Genomic DNA, 20,556 nt, shown 5'->3' on the forward strand with positions numbered 1-20,556 from the left:
TATTTGCAATAGCCAAGACATGGAAACAACATAAATGTCCACTGACAGAGGAGTGGATCAAGAAGATGTGGTACATATACACAATGGAATATTACTCAGCCATTAAAATGAACGAAATACCGGCATTTTTAGCCACATGGATGGACCTAGAAATTATCATACTACATGAAGTCAGCCATACAATGAGACACCAACATCAAATGCTTTCACTGACATTTGGAATCTGAAAAAAGGACAGACTGAACTTCTTTGCAGAACAGATGCTGATTCACAGACTGAAAAACTTATGGTCTCCAGAGGAGGCAGTTTGGGGGATGGGGGGATGTGCTTGGGCTGTGAGATGCAAATCCTGTGAAATTGGATTGTGATGATCATTCTACAACGACAGATGTGATAAACTCATTGAGTAATAAAAAAAAGAAAATATAAAAAAAGAGGAATCATAACAGCTATCATAGTGATACACATAAATGAGTTGATTATTTGTAATTATAAAAAATAAGCCCCCTGGGAGTTCCTGTCATGGCACAGTGGTTAGCGAATCCTACTAGGAACCATGAGGTTGCGGGTTCGCTCCCTGGCCTTGCTCAGTGGGTTAAGGACCCGGCATTGCCATGAGCTGTGGTATAGGTCGCAGATGCGGCTTGGATCCCACGTTGCTGTAGCTGTGGTGTAGGCCGGCGGCTACAGCTCCGATTAGACCCCCAGCCTGGGAACCTCCATATGCCACGGGAGCAGCCTTAGAAAAGGCAAAAAGTCAAAAAAAAAATAAAATAAAACCACTTAATAAATCTACTATCAAGATAGAATAACATATAAAAGGAAAATGATTCAGAGTGTACTTTTTTAAAACTGTAATGATGATTTTCAGTAGACATGTCAAATGGAATTAATATTAAATACGGAACAAGTCTTCCCTACATAACACCTTCACATACTACCACCTTCACATACTACCACCTGGACCTGGAGTTTAGAATTCGTTTTTTGCTAATCTTTAATATGAATGAAATCAATTTCAAGAGTGAAAAAATGCTGGGATTTAAATTACTGATCTAGGACAATATTTCTGTTGATAAATATAAAAGAGATGGTGACGACCCTCCAAGCAAAAGAAAACCTTTCAGCAGACTCTTAATTTATGTCAAACACAAGGTGACTACTGTGCTTTAAGTCCATTTTAATTTGCCACTTATAGTGTCATTTCTTAAAAAAAAAAAAAAAATACCAAAAACTAATATATTCCAATAAATTATATCAAATGGGACTATTCAGTATCAAGACACAGAGAGAGACCAGAGAAAAGACATACTGAAAGTCAAGAATAAGAATAAACGACATTAGGAGTTCCTGTCATGGTGCAGTGGTTAACGAATCCGACTAGGAACCATGAGGTTGCGGGTTCAATTCCTGGCCATGCTCAGTGGGTTAAGGATCTGGCATTGCCGTGAGCTGTGGTGTAGGTTGCAGACGCGGCTTGGATCCTACGTTGCCTGTGGCTGTGGTGTAGGCCGGTGGCTACAGCTCCGATTAGACCCCTAGCCTGGGAACCTCCATATGCCATGGGAGCAGCCCTAGAAAAGGCAAAAAGACAAAAAAAAAAAAAAAAAAAAAAAAAAAAGCTACATTAAACTTCAAAGATCAGAGACAGGATCTTATTTTCTGAACACTGAAATCATCAGATGTGTTATTTTAGTCTTCTGCTAGATAGGAATAAGAGCCAAAAGAAAGATAAACTAGATATAATTCAACTAATTAGGACTCTAATTTTCATTATATTCGTGAAGACATAACATATCTAAACTGAAAGGAGTAACACCATCTTCTCAGTCTATACCTGTGTAGAAAAATGAAGAAATGCAATACTAGTATAAACTCAGTTTAGAAATAACACACAATAAGCTACTGCCAATTATTTTCCATTTATGAAGTCCTAATAAATGTTCTAGTGGGCACTAAATACAACTGTGGCTTATGTAATGAACTTAAGAAGCTATCTTAATGTTCAATAAAATAACAATACTATACATAATATGAGCCATTATATTCTACACTACATTTTGTTGACCAAGATAAAAACATGAAGGTTTTCTCAGATATTTAAAAGCAAGTACTACAACCATAATCTCACTGTCCAAATTTCCTACACACGCACTACATATCTACACATTCAATGTAAAGTAACCCATGTGACTCAGTCTATATTCCAAGGGTTTCATTATTTTAAAACACTCATTTCATCAGCATTTTAAAACTTATTTACTGTTCATTTCTACTTCAGTGGACTATACATATGTACCATGCTGTTAACCACCACTTACACTTTAATTGTACTGTGTCTGTACCTACCAACTCCATACTCAGAGATTTCTTTCTCAATCCTTTCTTCTTTCTGCTCCGAGCACAGCCAAACTTTAACTTTTGCCAAAATTTTATCTTTTAAACTTATGGCATGTAGATCTTTTTCATTTGTTTGAAAAGCACTATATGCTGAGTATTAAAAGAGGAAACAGGCCTGACCTATATAATGCAGAACAATAGTAACAACTATATACATATGTACAAAGTCCCTTGGCTTTATAATACTGATGGATCAAAACTCTACAACAGTAAATAAACAATTATCTAAACATTAATAAACTGTTGAGAATATAAAGAACAAGTCATTCTCAGTTACAATGTCTAAGAACTTAGTATAAAAGATTAAGTAAATAAAAGTAGAAGAATATTCCAAGCAGAGTAAACAGCACTTGAAAGCACTTAGAAACACCAATAAGCAAGCCAAGTTCAGACAGTCAAAGCAAGAGGTAGTGTCTATGGTTAGGCACAATGGGGCCAAACAACAGAGCATGTGAAATAGGAGAATGTGGAGTTCAGAGGACCTAACTACATTCCAGCAGCAAGCCACTGTAGGTTCCTGAGCAAGGAGATAACAATGAAAGAGAATAACTGAAGTGATAAATTATATCACTGAATTATGTACTGAGATGTTTGGAGTACAATCATAAAGCAAAATGAAGAGTGCCAAGCAACAAGGGACCATAAAGTAGACATAAACAAACTCTGCCTACTTGAAACTCTGTCTAGCATCTGATGGAATAAAAAGCATATCATCTGCCACCTTGAAACATATGCCATCAGTTGGCAATGCTTATCCTAGGGTAAACTTAAACATCTCAAAGCTACCTTGTATATAAGATATGTTCTCAAGCTGCCTGTAACTTAGAAAGGTTCATTTAGGATTCTGTGAGGTGTCCTAGGCCCACACTACAGTGGAGTGAGCAGGAATATGGGCTTGCAGAACTAGTGAAGATAAAATTGTCTCTAAAAAGGATACAAAAGCCCATCTCACAATATTTCAAGTTGTAGAAGAACAACTTCCCAGTTATATCCCACAAGTTCACAGTCTGATATCAAATGCATAATAACATTAGACAAAGCTAAGCTCGGTTTTCTGCTGGAATCAAGTTAACTTACAAAGAACAGCAGTAAAGAGCATAACCTCATAGGCAATTGGGGGATCTTGGGCAAATTATTCAATCTGAATAATTGAAGCCTTGGTTTCTTCATTTATTCACAAGAGGAAGTGTAGACATTAAAATAATACATATCTCAAAGAATTGACAGAATAATGCAATATCATGTAAAAGCATTTAACACTTACCTACATACAGTGAGTGCTCAGAGAACCTTAACTATTACTATTACTAACAATATTCATTATTATAAATGATTGGAAAATCTGTTGTCTTAGATTTGTTTTCAGAATAAATATTATTCTTCAGTACTTATATGGTGTGTTTTAATTTACAAAAGGCATTGCTGTGGGCCCTTTACAATTTTAACTCATTTAATATATACGAGATAAATGCATTCCCATTTTACAGAAAGTATGGCCAAGTTAAAGTAACTTTTCCAAGAGTAATGAAGCTGGGATGTGAATCCAGGAAATCTGGCTCTGAATGCCATGCTCTTTTATTCTATTTGGCCTATGTGCTACACTAAATTTATTTTTTTATATTAAATTTAAAATACTGAATTTCTTTTTGCTGAAATTCTCTCTAAAATGCAAATGTACATTTCCTGATCCTCTCACCTCAGATTAGGTCAGGTCATCCAATTACACTTTCTCATAACCCTCCATGCTTCTTTAAAGTGTTTATCAGAATTGTAATCAAACAGCTATCTCCCTCAATAGAATGTAAACTCTAGGGAGGCAGCAACTGTGTCTGATTCACTCTAGTGATCCTCAGGACTTCATACAAAACAGTGTTCAATAAGTATTTGTTGCACAAACATACATATTAACAAGGACTAACAATCAGCCAGCTGCTAGCTAATAAAATGAAAACGAAAACAAAAAGCCTAAAGGACTGAAGAATAATAAACAAAAAAGCTATTCACATGATAAGAATAAAGACTTTAAAAATAAACTTTCTAAATCAAAGTTTGCAGAAGGGCAAATTTTGTAGTGGGCATCAAAATAGTAAGGCTAATATACTCCAAGTGTGTTAAAGAAGATAAACCTGAATTAAAATAGTCTAGTAAGAATTCTGCCTTCCTCCATACATTTGTTCAATAATACAAACAGACTTGAGAGGTGCAAACTACTAGATATAAAATAAATTAAGTTTTTAAAAATGTAATGTAGGAGTTCCCATCCTGGCGCAGTGGAAATGAATCCAACTGGGAACCATGAGGTTGCAGGTTTGATCCCTGGTCTTGCTCAGTGGGTTAAGGATCTGGCACTGCCATGAGCTGTGGTGTAGGTCGCAGACACAGCTCGGATTCTGTGTTGCTGTGGCTCTGGCGTAGGTCAGCAGCTGCATCTCTGATTAGACTCCTAGCCTGGAAACCTCCATATGCCGAGGGTGCAGCCCTAAAAAGACAAAAGACCTAAAAAAATAAAAAAATGTAACATATAGCACAGGGAATACAGCAATATTTTATAACAATTTAGTATGGAGTATAACCTCTAAAATATCAGCTGTTTAAATGCTCACATGGTTCTGGATTATATCAAATCGTAATCTGTTCCCTGAAATTCTCCTCTATTAGACCTAATTCCAATCCATAGAACTTCATATTGAAGTCTCTCTCCCACGTGCCAGATCTTCAAGCATTTGAAGACAGCAACCTTATTCCCCCTGTAAAGACTGTATTAATATTTACAGACTAAACAGACCTAAATACTTCAGCTGTTCACGGTCTGTTCAGAGTCTCCAAGTCTTCCTGAGTTGTCAAGGTTTAATTAAACAAAACATTCCAGATATAGGCTGAGCAGAATAAAATTTTTGGCCTGAATACTATGGCCAAGCTCCTTCCCCAGAGCTACATCAGTGTCTCAGCATCAAGCCCTTAGAGCTTTCAACTGGATGCACATCTGTGCTTTACCTTGAGTTACTCTGTGCCTCCATTAGCAAGACGTGTCTTAAGGTAACTCTTCTTCACTTTATGCCATTTCCACTTATAAAAGGTTTCACAGGAACACTCTACTTTGGATAGTGGAAGAAAACTGTACTTTAATAAACCTGTAATTACATTATCTGGTCACCTTTGGACCCAAAATTAACATATCAGTGGGAGGAAAAAAAAGCCACACACACAATATGGCTCATGTGTTGCAAATTTATGTGTTCACCCCTAACAAGCAGACTGGAACATGTAAGCTGAAACAAAGGTAATGAGAAAATAATTAATTTCATAGGCTTACAACAACCCATCTACAAAACAGGACTACAAAAAAAAAAAGTGAAAAAAAAAAAAACAAAAAGAAACAAAAAGTAAAGTATCTCTATAAATAACATCCTTAGAAAATACAACAAAAGAAAATCAAAACATGCAAAAGAAAAAGGGTTTACATAAAGGTCAACACAGATAACAAATACATAAAAGAAGCTGGCATTATACATCCTAGTTTATAATTTGTTTATTCAACTTTACTCTTGGTTAATTTGTATATAAAAATCAAGCTATACTGTTTAAACACAGAAGAAAAGGCATTCAGAATACACTCACCAAACTATTAGGTAATACAATTACAACAGACTAATGTTTTGTAATGACTGCATTCCTATCTACTTTTTTTTTTTTTTCCTTAGGGCTACCCCCCACCCTGCAATACATGGAAGTTCCCAGGCTAGGGTTCGAACTGGAGCTGCAGCTGCTGGCCTACACCACAGCACTTGGGATCCAAGCTGCATCTTCGACCTACACCACAGCTAACGGCAACACCGGATCCTTAACCCACTGAGTGAGGCCAGGGATCGAACCTGCGGCCTCAAGGATACCAGTCGGCTTCGTTAACAACTGAGCCACAACAGGAACTCCCTATTTGCTTTTTAACCTAAAGTTATAGATACATTTATAACAGAAATCACTATCAGCATGCTATATAAGATTATATTTACTAAAAGAAATGCAAGAAGGTATATAGTGAGCCAAATCATCTTAAAATATGAATTATTGTGTATATAAAAATCTATATAAAGGCCATTTTTGTAGCTCAAATGTCACTTGCCATAAGTAGTGGCCAACATGTAACTAATATATCTTTAACCAACTATTACAAATCTAAGGGAAAGAAAATCCAAGTTGTTCCTAACATTTTGATGATTTAGAGGTTCTAATTAGTAGGGAAACTAGAGTTTTTTCTTTTGTTTTAACTCTCCAGAGGGACGTGCACTCGTCTCAGGAGGGGGTGCCATCAGGTCCTGGATAGAGGATGTCTTACTCTAGGTTGGAGGATGGACTGCTCTAGGATAGATAATATTTCTGAAACCAATTAATAAGGGTAGATATGATATTTAATCTTTAAACAAAAGGCCTGGAAGCACTGACACTGCATAATTTTAAAGTGGCTAAAAGCAAAGATGATCACTTGAATAAAATTCATCACAGTAAAACCATTTTTCTAAAACATCTTCGGTCTCCATTCACTAGTTCATTCATACCATAGCATAAGAAGTTACTGCCTACTAAATATTACATAGGAAGCAGAAATAAAAGCATGATAGGCTCAAGACTAAGTGAAGCTTCCTACGCAGACTTCACTGATTCTAAACCCCTCCCAAATAAATAAGCCTTAGAGGAGAGAAAAATTAATACAACATTGAAATGCCTTTTAAAGCCACATTAAAAAATATATTTAGCTGACACCTTGTGGCAAAATTAAAAACTACTGCTGACATCAAAGAATGCAACACATATGCAAGATGTACTGTGGCCTTTGATATTAGAAGGGAAAATTTATAAACCATGAATTTTTCTAAATATTAAAAAATACCATATATTAAATGTATAAATTAGAAAGCAGTAACTATTATATTAGAAACTACTGTATTAGAACAAGTATTTTAGGAATGTGTTAGCCAAAGATACTAAGAAACTATAGGATAAAGGATCAAGTGTGACTAAATAAATGTATTAAAGTAAATAAAATCACATGATTACATTAGTTAATGACATAACTGGAACAAATATTGGGCACATGCTGTTTTAATATAAATCACTATTTTCCTAGATTCTCTGTTATAAAAAGAAAATGATTTTCAAATTAAGTAATTAGGTTGGTTCTGATTATAATTAATTGACAAATTCAGGGAAAGAAGTAAGCAAAAAGCAATTACTTGTCATCATGAAAATGAAACGGGTATAATATAAAGGCCACTGCTGTGGCTCTAAAAAGACAAAAGACAAAAAAAAGGGGGGGGGAGTTCCCGTAGTGGCTCAGTGGTTAACGAACGCAACTAGTAACCATGAGGTTGGGGGTTCAATCCCTGGCCTCACTCAGTGGGCTAAGGATCTGGCCTTGCCATGAGCTGTGGTATAGGTTGCAGGCAAGGCTCGGATCCCAGGTTGCTGTGGCTCTGGCGAAGGCCGGCAGCTGTAGCTCCGATTGGACCCCTAGTCTGGGAACCTCCATATGCCACGGGTGCAACTCTAAAAAGACAAAAGACAAAAAAAAAAAAAAAAAAGAAAAGAAAAGAAAAAAAGAAACAGGTAATTGATTCATTTAGTTTGTTCTCCTATGAATAGACAGATCTAAGCTTTGAATCAAGGAACAATAAACTGAAAAGAGAGTTAATTCCTACAAAAGCAGCTTGTGATTTTAAACTATTTGAATTCAAATCTCTATCTCGGTACACATAAAAAATATGATTCTTGGTCCTTCATAAGAGTATTTTTAATAATAATTTAAACAAAACCATAAGCCGGAAGTGTCTTTAGAGGTCACCAAGTAAGACCTGCTATTTTAGAGATGAAGGCTCTGTGGTCCACAAAGAGGAATGACTCACTGCCCATTTGAAGGTCACAGTTTGTAGGCAGCTGAGACTATATGTCCTTTTACTTGCTTACTCATTACTCTATTAAGCTGCTTCTTTCAGTAACAACTCCATAACAATTATGGTCCATTAGTAGAAGTGTCACTAAGATAAGAATTATGAGTTATACCAGATGATGATCTTTTGAAAAAAAATTATGTTCAAGAAGAACAGAAACACATGAACACCCGGCCCTCTCAGAGGGTCAAAGACACATAGTTGAGTTAATGGAATTTCTATCTCAACACTTGGTCATACGAACACAAACCAATGTATAAAATGTTGATGTTGATCCTAGTTAATTAGGTGAATTTAAAATCAAATTCAGCCAATTACTTTTGTTCTTTAATTAGTTTAAAATAGTATGAAAATTAGATCTATAATTAAAATTGGAAGACCTTCTAAAAATATTATTTTTCTTCTAATTATTTACAGTAAAACTTCATTATAACCTTTACATTATATTTAGCTTAAGTGTCTCCTCAAATTATTTCCTAAATTAAAAAAAAAAATAAACTAGAGAAGGTTTCTCTTTGTTTCAAAGTAATTTTTTGGAAAATTTTTAAAATCAAAATTCTATCTCTGCATTTCTGCCCATCAATCTGGAAATGACAGCTCATAAGAAAAAAAAGCACAAATTATTTTTCAGATTAAAACTTCTCAGAATAGTATACCTTCATTCTGCTCTGTCTTCTAAATAACTTTCAACAAAGTTACAAGTGATAACAGAAATCAAAACCTAATCCCCTAATCTTTAAGTAATATTAAAGGGACAGCAAACATAATATAGCTATCATGCTTATATATATCTACTAAATACTTTAGCACACAATGACCAGAGAAAATGAAAGATTCTGATGTTGTATGTCATTACGAAGTCAAATATGAGAAGCAACATGCAAGTTAGCCACAAAATGAGTACCGAAAAAAGTACAGAAGATATTTTTAAAAAATGAATATTCACACAAAAATTGGTCCACACAAAGCAGAATGACTTCATCTAGAAAAAATATTACTTGCTCAGAGGAAAAGCAAGCACAGTCAACATAACTATACTAAAGAGAAAATACCTGCAAAATTTTAAAAAGCACAACTGATGAAATTTCAATTAACTAAAGTTTACATCTATTCAATTTCTAATTCCTAAAATCTGACTAAAATCACCAAAGCAAATGCTACACAGAACTATTTGCCATTAAGCCACCATGAGGATGTTTCTCTAACAGGTGTTTGCTTGTGTTATGCCCCTTTCTGCTCATAAACTCAAGATTTATAACTCAGATCCCCTGGGAGGTGGGCCCTCTCTCTCTCTACTCCTCGACCTGTGTAGAGTCTGTCTCTGCCTTCCTCAGCAGACTCTGACAATTAACACATGAGGAGCATTCAAAAAAAATTTTTTATTTAATTAAATTTCATCAGTCATGGCCGAAACAAAAGTATAAAAAATTCAGATGAAATTAAATCAATGGCACAAGCTGGTTTGTGACAGAGGTTCTTCACTCCTGTTTTAGAAGTTTTAGGTGATCATTCAAGTAAAAAAACTACCCTCTGCATAAAGATTTAACATAGAAACAAGGGAAAAAATGCCTTGCCTATAGTTATCTGTTAATAAATTATCTAACAGGATGAATTATCGTCACACCCTGAGGCTACCTCCCTCCTTCCACTAAGTACCCTCCAGGACTTTCCTCTTCAAAACTGTAACTCTCCTCGACTTTCCTTTATCTCCTTGATTTTGCTTACTCCACTCCTAGATGCCCAAGAATCCTCCAGCAGAAAGCAGTGGCAATACTGGAAGGCTCAGATTCAAAACAGAGGTGAAGTTTTAGTAAAAGCACGATTATTCACACTGAGAGTCTGATTCATTATTAAACAGATACAAATTTATGAAACTAGAAAAGGATTATTTAAAAAGACGTGATGGTGAATGACCCAGTAAGTTTCCATACATCAAAGAGAACCTATCTCCTACCCCACATCTGTATTCTACCCTATAAACTCACTGAGTATCCCATTGATTACGGCTCCTAATACAACCAGGTGATAGATCATGTCTTATCCTGCTGGATCGGTGATGAGTTGCCAGTGAGGTTAGGAAGATTATTCTCTGATTCAAAGATGAGAGTTTAAAAAAAAAAAAAAATGAGGTTTCAATTTTGGTATTAACCTCAGCTTCCAGCTTTTCTTAAAAAAATATTTTCCTTAAAATATAACCCACTATAAATAGGACCAAAAAAACACCAAAATATTTTAAAACTTGATTTTAAATTTCTACGCAACAGGAACATCTGGGATTCTGCCAAGACCACTAAATGGTCACCAGAAGTACTCTGATTTTAGTACTCATGTAGACGCCTGCTATCCATTGACAAAACTTTTTCCTCAACACCAACAATAGTTATTTAACTAAATATAGTCTCGTTTGTTTTTTTTTTCTTTTATTCTTCAAACTTGAAAAATGGGTGTGGTGATGCCAAAACAATGTGGGCAGTAAAAGCACATTCTTAAAGAGCTCTGAAATAAGAAGGTAAATGAGTGCTTATATCATGTATAATAGTCAAGGATCAAGGCAATGCCCAAAACAGCATCAAAACTGAAAGGGTAATAAAAGGATGTCAAAGCACATTTAAAAAATTATTCCACTCAAAAAAAAAAAAAAAAAAAAACCTTAAAATAGCAGTTAAATTCACGATCTAGAAAATTAGATTCAAATTCTTCAAGAAAATAGAGCCAAAAGATGATTAAGACTTAATAAACCCCATTTGAGGGACTCCAGGAACCAGTACAAGATCTCAGAAGAATCCAGTGCCTGAAACGTGCATGATTATCAATAACACAGCACCTCTCCCCCTCGAAGAACACATCACCACCAACTGACCTCGGCCCTGAGCGAGCCATCCAATGAAACCCTCAACCTTCATCTGAAGGAAACCGCTCCTGAAAAGGCTTCAGCTCTTTAAAGCGAGAGGCTCTGCTCACACAACCAGGCCAGAATATTGCCACAGGGTTTAATCATCCTTCACCTGCCCTGTGACAAAATGGAATCTCCTGGTCATCCACACCTACCGTAACAACCTCTGAGGGTCAGACATTTGTTTTTTGATCAAAGACTCCTAGACCCTCTGATTCTTCCCCTCCCTTGAACCCTCTCCCCTTTTCTCCTCAGCTGCTTCTTAACCTTCCCTCCCATTTCTAGTCACCATCAGGGACATCTGTGTTACTGTCTGTAGACAAGGCCTCAGGCTTTGTGTTTATAAGCCCTAGTATTTAACTGAAATTTTTGGCTTAAATTTGGATCTTAGCTCTTGTCTCTGATGGTGAACTGAAACTGAAAAAATACATAAAACATAAACTGTTAATTTTTTGATCATAAGCAGTTTTGATATAAGATTGATAAAATCTGGAACATGGACCAACGCAAACTGTATCTTCTAAAAACTTCACTTGTTGAAGCTAATTATATCTCTAATGAGCATAATCCAGTTGGAATACTATAACTGGGCAGGGGTTTTCTTTGGGAACTCTGGGTGAGTAAGAGGTAACTATGGACCTAGGACTTAGGTAATAACTTCTTGGAGTTTCCATCATGGCTCAGCAGAAACGAATGAGGATGTAGGTTCAATCCCTGGCCTCGCTCAGTTGGTTAAGGATCCTCCGGCGTTGCCGTGAGCTGTGGTGTAGGTCACAGACACCGCTTGGATCCTGCGCTGCTATGGCTGTGGTGTAGGCTGGCAGCTATAGCTCCGATTTGACCCTAGCCTGGGAACCTCCACATGCCTCGGGTGGCGCCCTAAAAAAGCAAAAAATAAAATAAAATAAATATATAAAAACATCTGACTAATGGAATTAAAAGCAGATGGGTAAACCATGTCTACATAAAAAATCTGACAAAAACTAAACTGCTTTAGGGAATCTTAGAAATTTAAGATAAATTTGTAAGGGACAAGAGTGAAGAGAGAAATAAAATGTGTCAGTATTACTCTGTTAGTCAGACAACTATCTTGCTCAGCAACTAAACACCTAATATTCCACTCCAAGAGAATAATTTGATCCATTTTTCTCTAAGAACCCTAATGTGAATCATTTTCTATCCACCTAATTTTATCTTTAGAGTGTCTTATTAAAAGAAAAATGGAAGGCTTCTATTTTGTACATTAATGGAAGCCATACCTAAGAATTTATCAATAACTTAGGTGACTGAAAAATTCCCAAATATTGCCAAACTAATAATTGAGGACACTGCTGGAAAGCTTTTTCTAGGGACCTGACCCTTCAGCTCTAACATTCTGGCAGCATCTCCAAATCAAAATCTCCTAAAAATATTCCTAACACCATGGAGTGGCCAGGGCAGACAAGCAAGTCTACAATGCATAAAAAATTGCTCTTACTTTTGAAAATGGCTTTCCTTTTTCCTTGCCTTTTCTTAACCAATTTGAGAAAATCAATTTTAAATAGATGTATGCTTTAGTAGTACAATTCTGCAACTAGATAACAATAATTTCAAGCTACAAATTTGACAATTACAATCAAGAATGATTATAATCAGACACCTTTTCCCTTCTACTGTTATTTTTAAGAAGCCACTATTCTTCTAATAAATATTATTTGGGGCACAAAGTAGTAATAACCAACCGAAATTGATAGCTGCATTAAAAAAATGAGACAAACTAGGAGTTTCCATCTTGGCTCAGCAGAAATGAATCTGACTAGGATCCATTAGGACACAGGCTTGATCCCTGGCCTCACTCAGTCAGTTAAGAATCCAGCGTTGCCATGAGCTGTGGTGTAGGCCAGCGGCTACAGCTCCCATTCAAGGCCTAGCCTGGGAACCTCCGTATGCTGCAGGTGTGGTCCTAAAGACAAAAAAAAAAAAGAGAGAGAGAGACAAACTGGTACAAGGGAGAGAGGGGGAGGGGCAAGGCGAACCCAACAGTAAAAAACAGGGGGTAGAGGAGTTCCCGTTGTGGCGCAGTGGTTGGCGAATCCGACTAGGAACCATGAGGTTGCGGGTTCGGTCCCTGACCTTGCTCAGTGGGTTAATGATCCTGAGTTGCCGTGAGCTGTGGTGTGGGTTGCATACACGGCTCGGATCCCGAGTTGCTGTGGCTCTGGTGTAGGCTGGTGTCTACAGCTCCGATTCGACCCCTAGCCTGCGAATGTCCATATGCCGCAGGAGCAGCCCAAGAAATGGCAAAAAGACAAAAACAGGGGGTAGAAAAATACCGGCGATATTACATCTCTTCCTTCACTCACAATGCCAAATATTTAGTCAGCATATGGCCCAAAGCTTTTCTTAATTACCTTCAAATGCTTTAGAGGAACTTACTTTTTTTTAAAAAAAGCATGAAATTAAAGAGAATGGTCATTAACAGCTCTTAATGATGCTTTTTGTCTTTCTTGAGTCATAATGACAAATTTCCAGATTGGTGAGCATAAGGCCGTGTCTACACATGACCCGTCTGAAATGCCTCTGATTTTAACTGCTCCCTATCCCTGCCCTCAAAAGGTGACTGTGTAGACATCACCAAGGACTCGGGAACTGTCTTATACATTTGTTTAAGTAACAAATCCTATAACTTCTGCAGAAATTATCAAAAATAAACTGATGGAACAGTATCATGAACTCTAAAATAAATCAAAACCAAAGTTCCCTGCCAAGGAAGTCATGTTTAAAAAGCTAAATCCAGGAAGATTATACAGAAGAGAAGTCTCAACAAAATTTACCATGAAGTCCTAAGATTAAGGTAAAATTTAAATTAAGTACTCACCACTAATGTTGAGTTCAAAAGAAATGACTTATAAATAATCTATAATAATACTTGCTAACTTCCCATTCCACAAGATTATTTAAAGTATTTTTAAACTTACCCAAATGAAGTAACGTAAACTGGGCTGCCAGTTCCTTGGCATCTTCTAACGTAGTACAGAGTTTGTCCGGCATGAAGTAACTCTGGGATCCATTTGCAATTGCAGGAATAACGATTTTATACACCAAGAGTACTTTCCCGTCCTGACTGGTTGCTGAATATAAATAATATTCTGGTGGTGCCCAATTATTTTTGTTGCAGTAATAATCCAAATGCATTACTGCAGAATTGAAATGATTGGATTTTAAAGAATACATACTAATTGGAGTAAGCTTTGTTCCAGGAAAAAATGGGTAAGTGCATCTTTCGATTTCAGGAGGGCTTGGGCTATGCTGGCCATTGAGACGAGCTTGAAGTGTCGGTGGCTTGCCAAGAGTTTTGGGGTGGCTCTCCTCTTTGTTAGCAAACACAATCAGGTTTTCAGAATTGGGGCTAATCTGACCATTAAGATGCTGCCTCCAAGTGTTTTCTTTATTCACTGGTTTTGCCAGTGTGACCTCAATACTTGCTCCATCAATGCACTTTCCATTCATAACAGACATGGCAGCCACTGCATCTTCTCGGTTGAAAAAGTGAACGAAGGCATAATCTCGAAGTTTCTTTACTCGTTCAACCGCACCGGGTTTGAATTTGTTGAATTCTGCTTTAATTGTTTCCTCTGTAGTTGAAATCATCAGATTTCGTACGTAGAGAACTTTAACTCTCTGCATGGTCTCCTCATCAACTTCCTTCTCTGGGTCAGCCCAATCTACTTGAATGGTATGGCCCCATAGTTGGAAAGTCCCTGTAAAAGAGAATAAATTAATCTGAAGACAATTAAGACCTCAAAGTCAACATTAAATAAAACTGTTTCTCCAAAGAAGCAGAAACTCAAATACATATTGTTATATTTGCTACACATCAGCTTGCTCACACAAAAATTTTTACTAAGGTGAACCCGGCCAGAACTTATGGTGAAATTAATTTTGGAAGAGGCAAAAGAACAAATACACTTCAAAGACAGACCTTTATTAGAAGAATAAGTATTTTTACCAAACAACTAATAGCTCAATAAGAGTAAATTGTAATAAATAATGAGCTATTATCAGTAAATTATTTTAAAGTGACTTTCTAAATTATTAAAATACTGCAAAATCAGTAAATTACTAAAAGTTAAATCAGTAAATCGTTACAAATAATGACTCATTTTATAGGAACAACTTTGTGTCTTTTAGAATCAATTATTTGACTTCCCTAAACAACATCTATTCTTCTTCAAGGGCACTACATATTTTCCTAATATTGAACTATGAGGTACTGTTGTTTTTTCCATGTATAATAAGGTTAACGTGGAAAAATAAATTTTAAAAGGAAAAGTTACCTGGAATTAGTTTTCTCCTAGCCATAGCTGCAGCTCTGTGAGATTCATATTCGACAAATGCAAAACCACGATTTTTGGTCTTATCAGTTGCACTGGGGTAAACAATGACATCTACCACTCCTTCTGTAACTTTCTTCATTTCATCTAAGATTTCTTCTTTCTTCTTTTCCTTGGGAATAGCTCCAATAAATAACCTGCAGTTATCCAGGCTTACACATACACCAATAAACTTCCCTGGTCGAATCTCATAATTATTAAGAATTCTGATGGCTAACTGGGCTTCTTCTTTCGTAGTATACATCACAAAAGCGTAACCTCGATTTTCACCACTAAATTCCATCATAAGTCGAAATTCATATATCTTCCCAGCTCTTTCAAATACAGGCACTAACTCATCTTCATACATATCACGAGGTATTTTTCCTACAAAAACTTCACAGCCTCTGGGTGGAGGTGGACCTTCCCAACCTGAAAGACAAAAATAAACACACAAATAAATTCTAGTAAGATATTTAAGTTCCTATACAATCCTTCATCCCACACATTTGCTGTGGGCCTCCTATGGGCCAGGTACTATTAAAGGTGTCAGGGATACAACAGTCAACAAAACACAGCCCCTTCCTTCCCTCACGAAGCTCATACTCAATAAAGAAGATAATGAGTAATATGTGTTAGGAAGAAAAATAAAGCCACAGAAAGGCTGATATCTTGGGCAGAGTAAATCTTTTCTATGCAAATGAGGTTGAAGCAGAGACCTGAATGAAATGAGGGAATGAGCCTTGAGGATGTATCAGAAAAAAGAAAAGCAAACAACACAGAGCGTGCAGGTCTGCTCAGGAAATGCACACCTGAGGGAGGAGTAAAGGGACAGGCAATGCAGCCATCAAGGTCAAGAGAGGCCAAGACTTTACTTTAACTCTGACAAAAAGTTAACTGGAGGGTTTTGAGCCAAGACATTGTACTGGCTATTGGCAGACAGGCAAAATAGTACACCTAACAACCCGTGTGGATCTGGTTTGCATCTGGTGTAAACACCACTCACTACTCTTTCAAATCCATCCCCAAGGGACCTCCCCTGTCATAACTAGAGCACCCTTTTCCAGGGACCCAGTGCTGACTTCTTTCTCAACTGCTTCTTAGACCAAGAGTAGAGCTGAAAAAATAGAAGGGCAAGACCTGTTCTACGTACACAGTCCCCCTGTTCTCCCACACAAAGTAAACTGAGTGCTAAGGTCCTAACGTGGTCACCAGGAAAGAGCTACTCTTGGGACACGTGGGGAGATACACACCTAATGTAAATGACTACACAAAAGATTCAACTGTTTGAACATAAACAAATCCACACCTGGAGGAGGACCACCAAATTTCCTTTGCCCATTTTCTTGAACCATGTTGTAACCAGTCTTTTCCATCAAAGCAAGTAACGCTGCTTCATTCTGAGTACCAGTTCGGACTTTACTGCATCCATTTGTTCCATCTATGTTTTCTTCATTCATGGTTGCCGTTCCTAAAGCAAAGTTTAAAAGAAGTATTTATGCCATGGAACACCAGGAGGAATCTATGAAGCATCTCTTCAAGCTGCAAAAGCCAAGGGCAATTTTGGCAGCTACATCTGGGGATCACTACAGCCCTGCCCCCAAAGCTCTTCCCTAGAGTGGAAGCTGGAAACCTCTTTTAATGTCTCTCTGATCAATTAAGCGGTTCCTTTAATAAAGCCTAAGCTATAAGATAGGAAGGTAAAAATGGGACAGAAAGAAAACAAAAACAAAAGTAGGAAAATGCAAGTGAAAGGGAGTTGGAGGAAGAAAAGCAATCAAAAAGAAATTACAAAGAGTTCAGAAATTATAAAGTGATAGAGCTAAAATTAGGTGGCCTTGAAAGTCCTGCTCCTTTTTTTTTTTTTCTTTTTATCTTTTTGCCATTACTTGGGCCACTCCCGCACATGAAGGTTCCCAGGCTAGGGGTCTAATCAGAGCTGTAGCTGCTGGCCTACGCCGGAGCCACAGCAACATGGGATCCGAGACGCATCTGCAACCTACACCACAGCTCACAGCAACGGTGGATCCTTAACCCACTGAGCGAGGCCAGGGATTGAACCCACAACCTCATGGTTCCTAGTCGGATTCATTAACCACTGCACCACGACAGGAATTCCCTTGCTCACTTTTAAAATATCTGAATTGTTCTGAGTGATGATGAATATAGCCACAAATGCATCTGTTTCATAAACACTACCCCCAAAGAGTCTTTCAACAGTCTTTAAAGCTCCATCCAAGCTACGTTACTGCATCCAATGGTGTGATGCTAAAGATAAAAGGCAGAAGAGTAGCTCATGGGCCCACTCAGCTTCCACCTGCCATCCACCTTATTTCCTTAAATGCAACATTTGTGTTGTTTATTAAGCTACAAGTCATCTATCAAATGCCTACTGAGCTCACCAACCAAGCATTGGGAATGAGAATTCAACATACCCAAAAGAGAAAGTCATTTTATCTTCCAAACCTGTTCCTTTCTGTTTTACCCTAGCTCCATCATTTCATCCATTCAATAAACAAACGGCACCATAACATGCATACTCCTCCAAACTATCACAACCAGAAACTTGGGAATTAATCCTGAGTCCATCCTTTGACTCATAGCTAATCAGTCCCAAAGACCTTCATAGTTTTCCTCCTAAATACTGCTTGAAGTCAATCTTTTCCTGCCTATCCCCAGTCTGTTCCCAGACTGAATTTCTTACTTGAACTAGTATAGTTGTTTCTCGTTACTCAGTATCCACAGGGCACTGGCCCCAGTGGTCCCACCGATACTGAAACCCAAGTATGCTCAGGTCTTATATGAAATAGTACTGGAGTTCCCTTGTGGCACAGCAGGCTAAGGAATCTGGCATTGTCACTGCGGTGACAGTTTTATCCCTGGCCTGGGAATGTCCACATGCCCTGGGTGTGGCCCAAAAAACAGCACAGTATTTACCTACAACCTATGCACATCCTCCCATATACTTTAAATCACCTCTAGATTACTTATAATACCTAAAAGAATGTAAATGCTATATAAATAGTTGTAAATACAATATGAATGCTATAAAAATAGTTGCCAGCATTGCTGCATGCGTGGCAATTTCAAATTTTGAGAACTTGGATTTTTTTTCAAATGTTTTCAATTGAAGATTGGCTGAATCCGCAGATGTGGAAGCATGGATATAGAGGACCAACTATGATAGGTTCCTAACCTTCATTTTCAGGTTTTAGCCTTGTCCCCTTCAGTGCTGTCAAGGTGATATAAAATACCTATCTGACTATCTTTAGCTTTTCCTACAAATACAAACTAAGGGGAAAAAATGAGTAAAATTAAAAAAAAAAAAAATCTTAGAATCAAGAAGGCCCTTCTAAAAAATAAACAAAAAGGCCTCACAGAAAAATATTGCTAGATTATTTTTACTACATAAATATTAATTAATTTGGGGCAGGTTTGGCCTCAGTCTGTCTCTTAAAAGGAGATAATAACAGTTTCTACCTCATAATATTACTAGGAGATTAAGCATAAAGGGCTTTGAGTTCTCATTGTGGTGCAACGGGTTAATGATCCGGCTCATCTCTGCAGCGCTGCAGGTTTTATCCGTGGCCCAGTGCAGTGGGTTAAGGATCCAGTGCTGCAGCTGTGGGATCGTTTGCAGATGTGGTGTGGATATGGATGCGATTCCTAGGCAGGGAACTTCCATATGCCTCAGGTGCATCTAAAAAAGAGGGGGGAAAAAAGTATGAAGGGCTTAAAGTAGTATTTTGCATATAAGCACTATAAATGTATTGACTATCTAATTAATACAATATATAGTTAATAACAATTTTAATAATACTATTGTAATTTTAAAAAGCCAAACTGCTAAGCAGGGGCTGTCAACCCAAATTCATTCATTTATTCAACAAGTGTTTATTAAGCACCAACTGTGTACCAGGCACTATTCCTTATGCCTGGGATGCAGCCGTAAATAAAAGACCAAAATTCCTCCTTTGCATAACTTACACTCTAGTGGGGAAAAAAAAATGATAACAAAGGCAATATGTAAATAACATATGTTAAAAGATAACAGTAGGAAGAAAAAGAACAGGGATAGGGCAAATGGGTGAGGAAGAGGTTTGCAGAAGACAGGGTGACATTTTAAACAAATAACCACAACAGGCCTCGCTGAGACGATACCATTTCAGCAAAGACTGAAGGAACCCGTAGCCAGTGCAGTTCTTTGGGGAGAGCACTGCACACAAATGGAAAAATGAGGACAGGCCCAAAGACAGAAATGTGCATGACACACACAGGGTACAGCAAGGGGACCTGGGAAAGCCAGGAGAAGAGGAGATGAAGCCAGCGAGTAAACCGGCTGCCACATCCACAGATCATCTAAGTCAGGTGACAAAGGACTTCGGCTTTTTTTCGGAGTAAATGAGGAGCCGCTGGAGATTCTGAGCACAAGAGTAATATGATCTTTGATTTTTAAAGGATCGTCTAGCTACAGCATTGAGAAGTCCTTAGGAGAGCAAAGGCGGAAGCAAGGAGACCAGTGAGAAGACAGCTAAAATTCAGGTGAGAGATGATGGTGTTGTGGACAGAAAGGCAGAGGTGGGAGGGAGAGAAGGAGTCTGTGATGTGTGATGTAATTTGAAGGTCCATCCAATAGAATTTCCCCACAGACTGGGTATGAGATAAACAGAGAAGTCAAGGAAAACACCAAAGTTTTGGCCTGAGCAGCAAGAAGCCAGGAGGTGGAGAAGGCTGAGCTAGGACAGAATTTTAGGGCTAAGAGCAGCATTCAGTTTTGCACCCGCTAAGTTTGCATATCCTTGAAAGGCCTGCAAGACCATGGCAAGAAATGCTAAATAAGCAAAAAGGTCTAGTACAAGACTCTGAGAAGTTCAGTGGGCAATGTTTAACCAGAAAGCCCCTTCTCCATCAGAAACAGGCAGCAGCTACTTGGTTCTAGCAAACTTTTAACCTCAAGGAAATCCAGTTT

General features: G+C 37.5%; 1 protein-coding gene across 12 annotated transcripts in view; it reads right to left on the reverse strand.

Annotated features, from left to right (window-relative positions):
* RBM46 (RNA binding motif protein 46) overlaps positions 1-20,556 on the reverse strand; it is a 51,778-nt gene that overhangs the window by 15,917 nt on the left and 15,305 nt on the right. For 11 of the 12 annotated variants that reach the window (XM_084973933.1, XM_084973931.1, XM_084973936.1 and 8 more), the window contains exons 2-4: positions 16,897-17,058; positions 15,552-16,019; positions 14,193-14,975 (exon numbers count right to left, since the gene is read on the reverse strand). In XM_084973933.1, coding sequence (XP_084830059.1) covers positions 14,193-14,975; positions 15,552-16,019; positions 16,897-17,047 — 1,402 coding nt within the window. In that variant the 5' untranslated portion in view covers positions 17,048-17,058. Of the gene's footprint in view, positions 1-10,745; positions 13,147-13,474; positions 14,976-15,551; positions 16,020-16,896; positions 17,059-20,556 lie in introns of those variants that run through there. The other variant, XR_014813803.1, reaches the window with a different exon arrangement.

The sequence above is a fragment of the Sus scrofa genome, chromosome 8, assembly GCF_054392235.1.
Source record: "Sus scrofa isolate SSC_HxYL_T2T_F1_AM1 chromosome 8, Sscrofa_HxYL_maternal_Yorkshire_Landrace_v2.0, whole genome shotgun sequence".
Lineage (NCBI taxonomy): Eukaryota > Metazoa > Chordata > Mammalia > Artiodactyla > Suidae > Sus > Sus scrofa.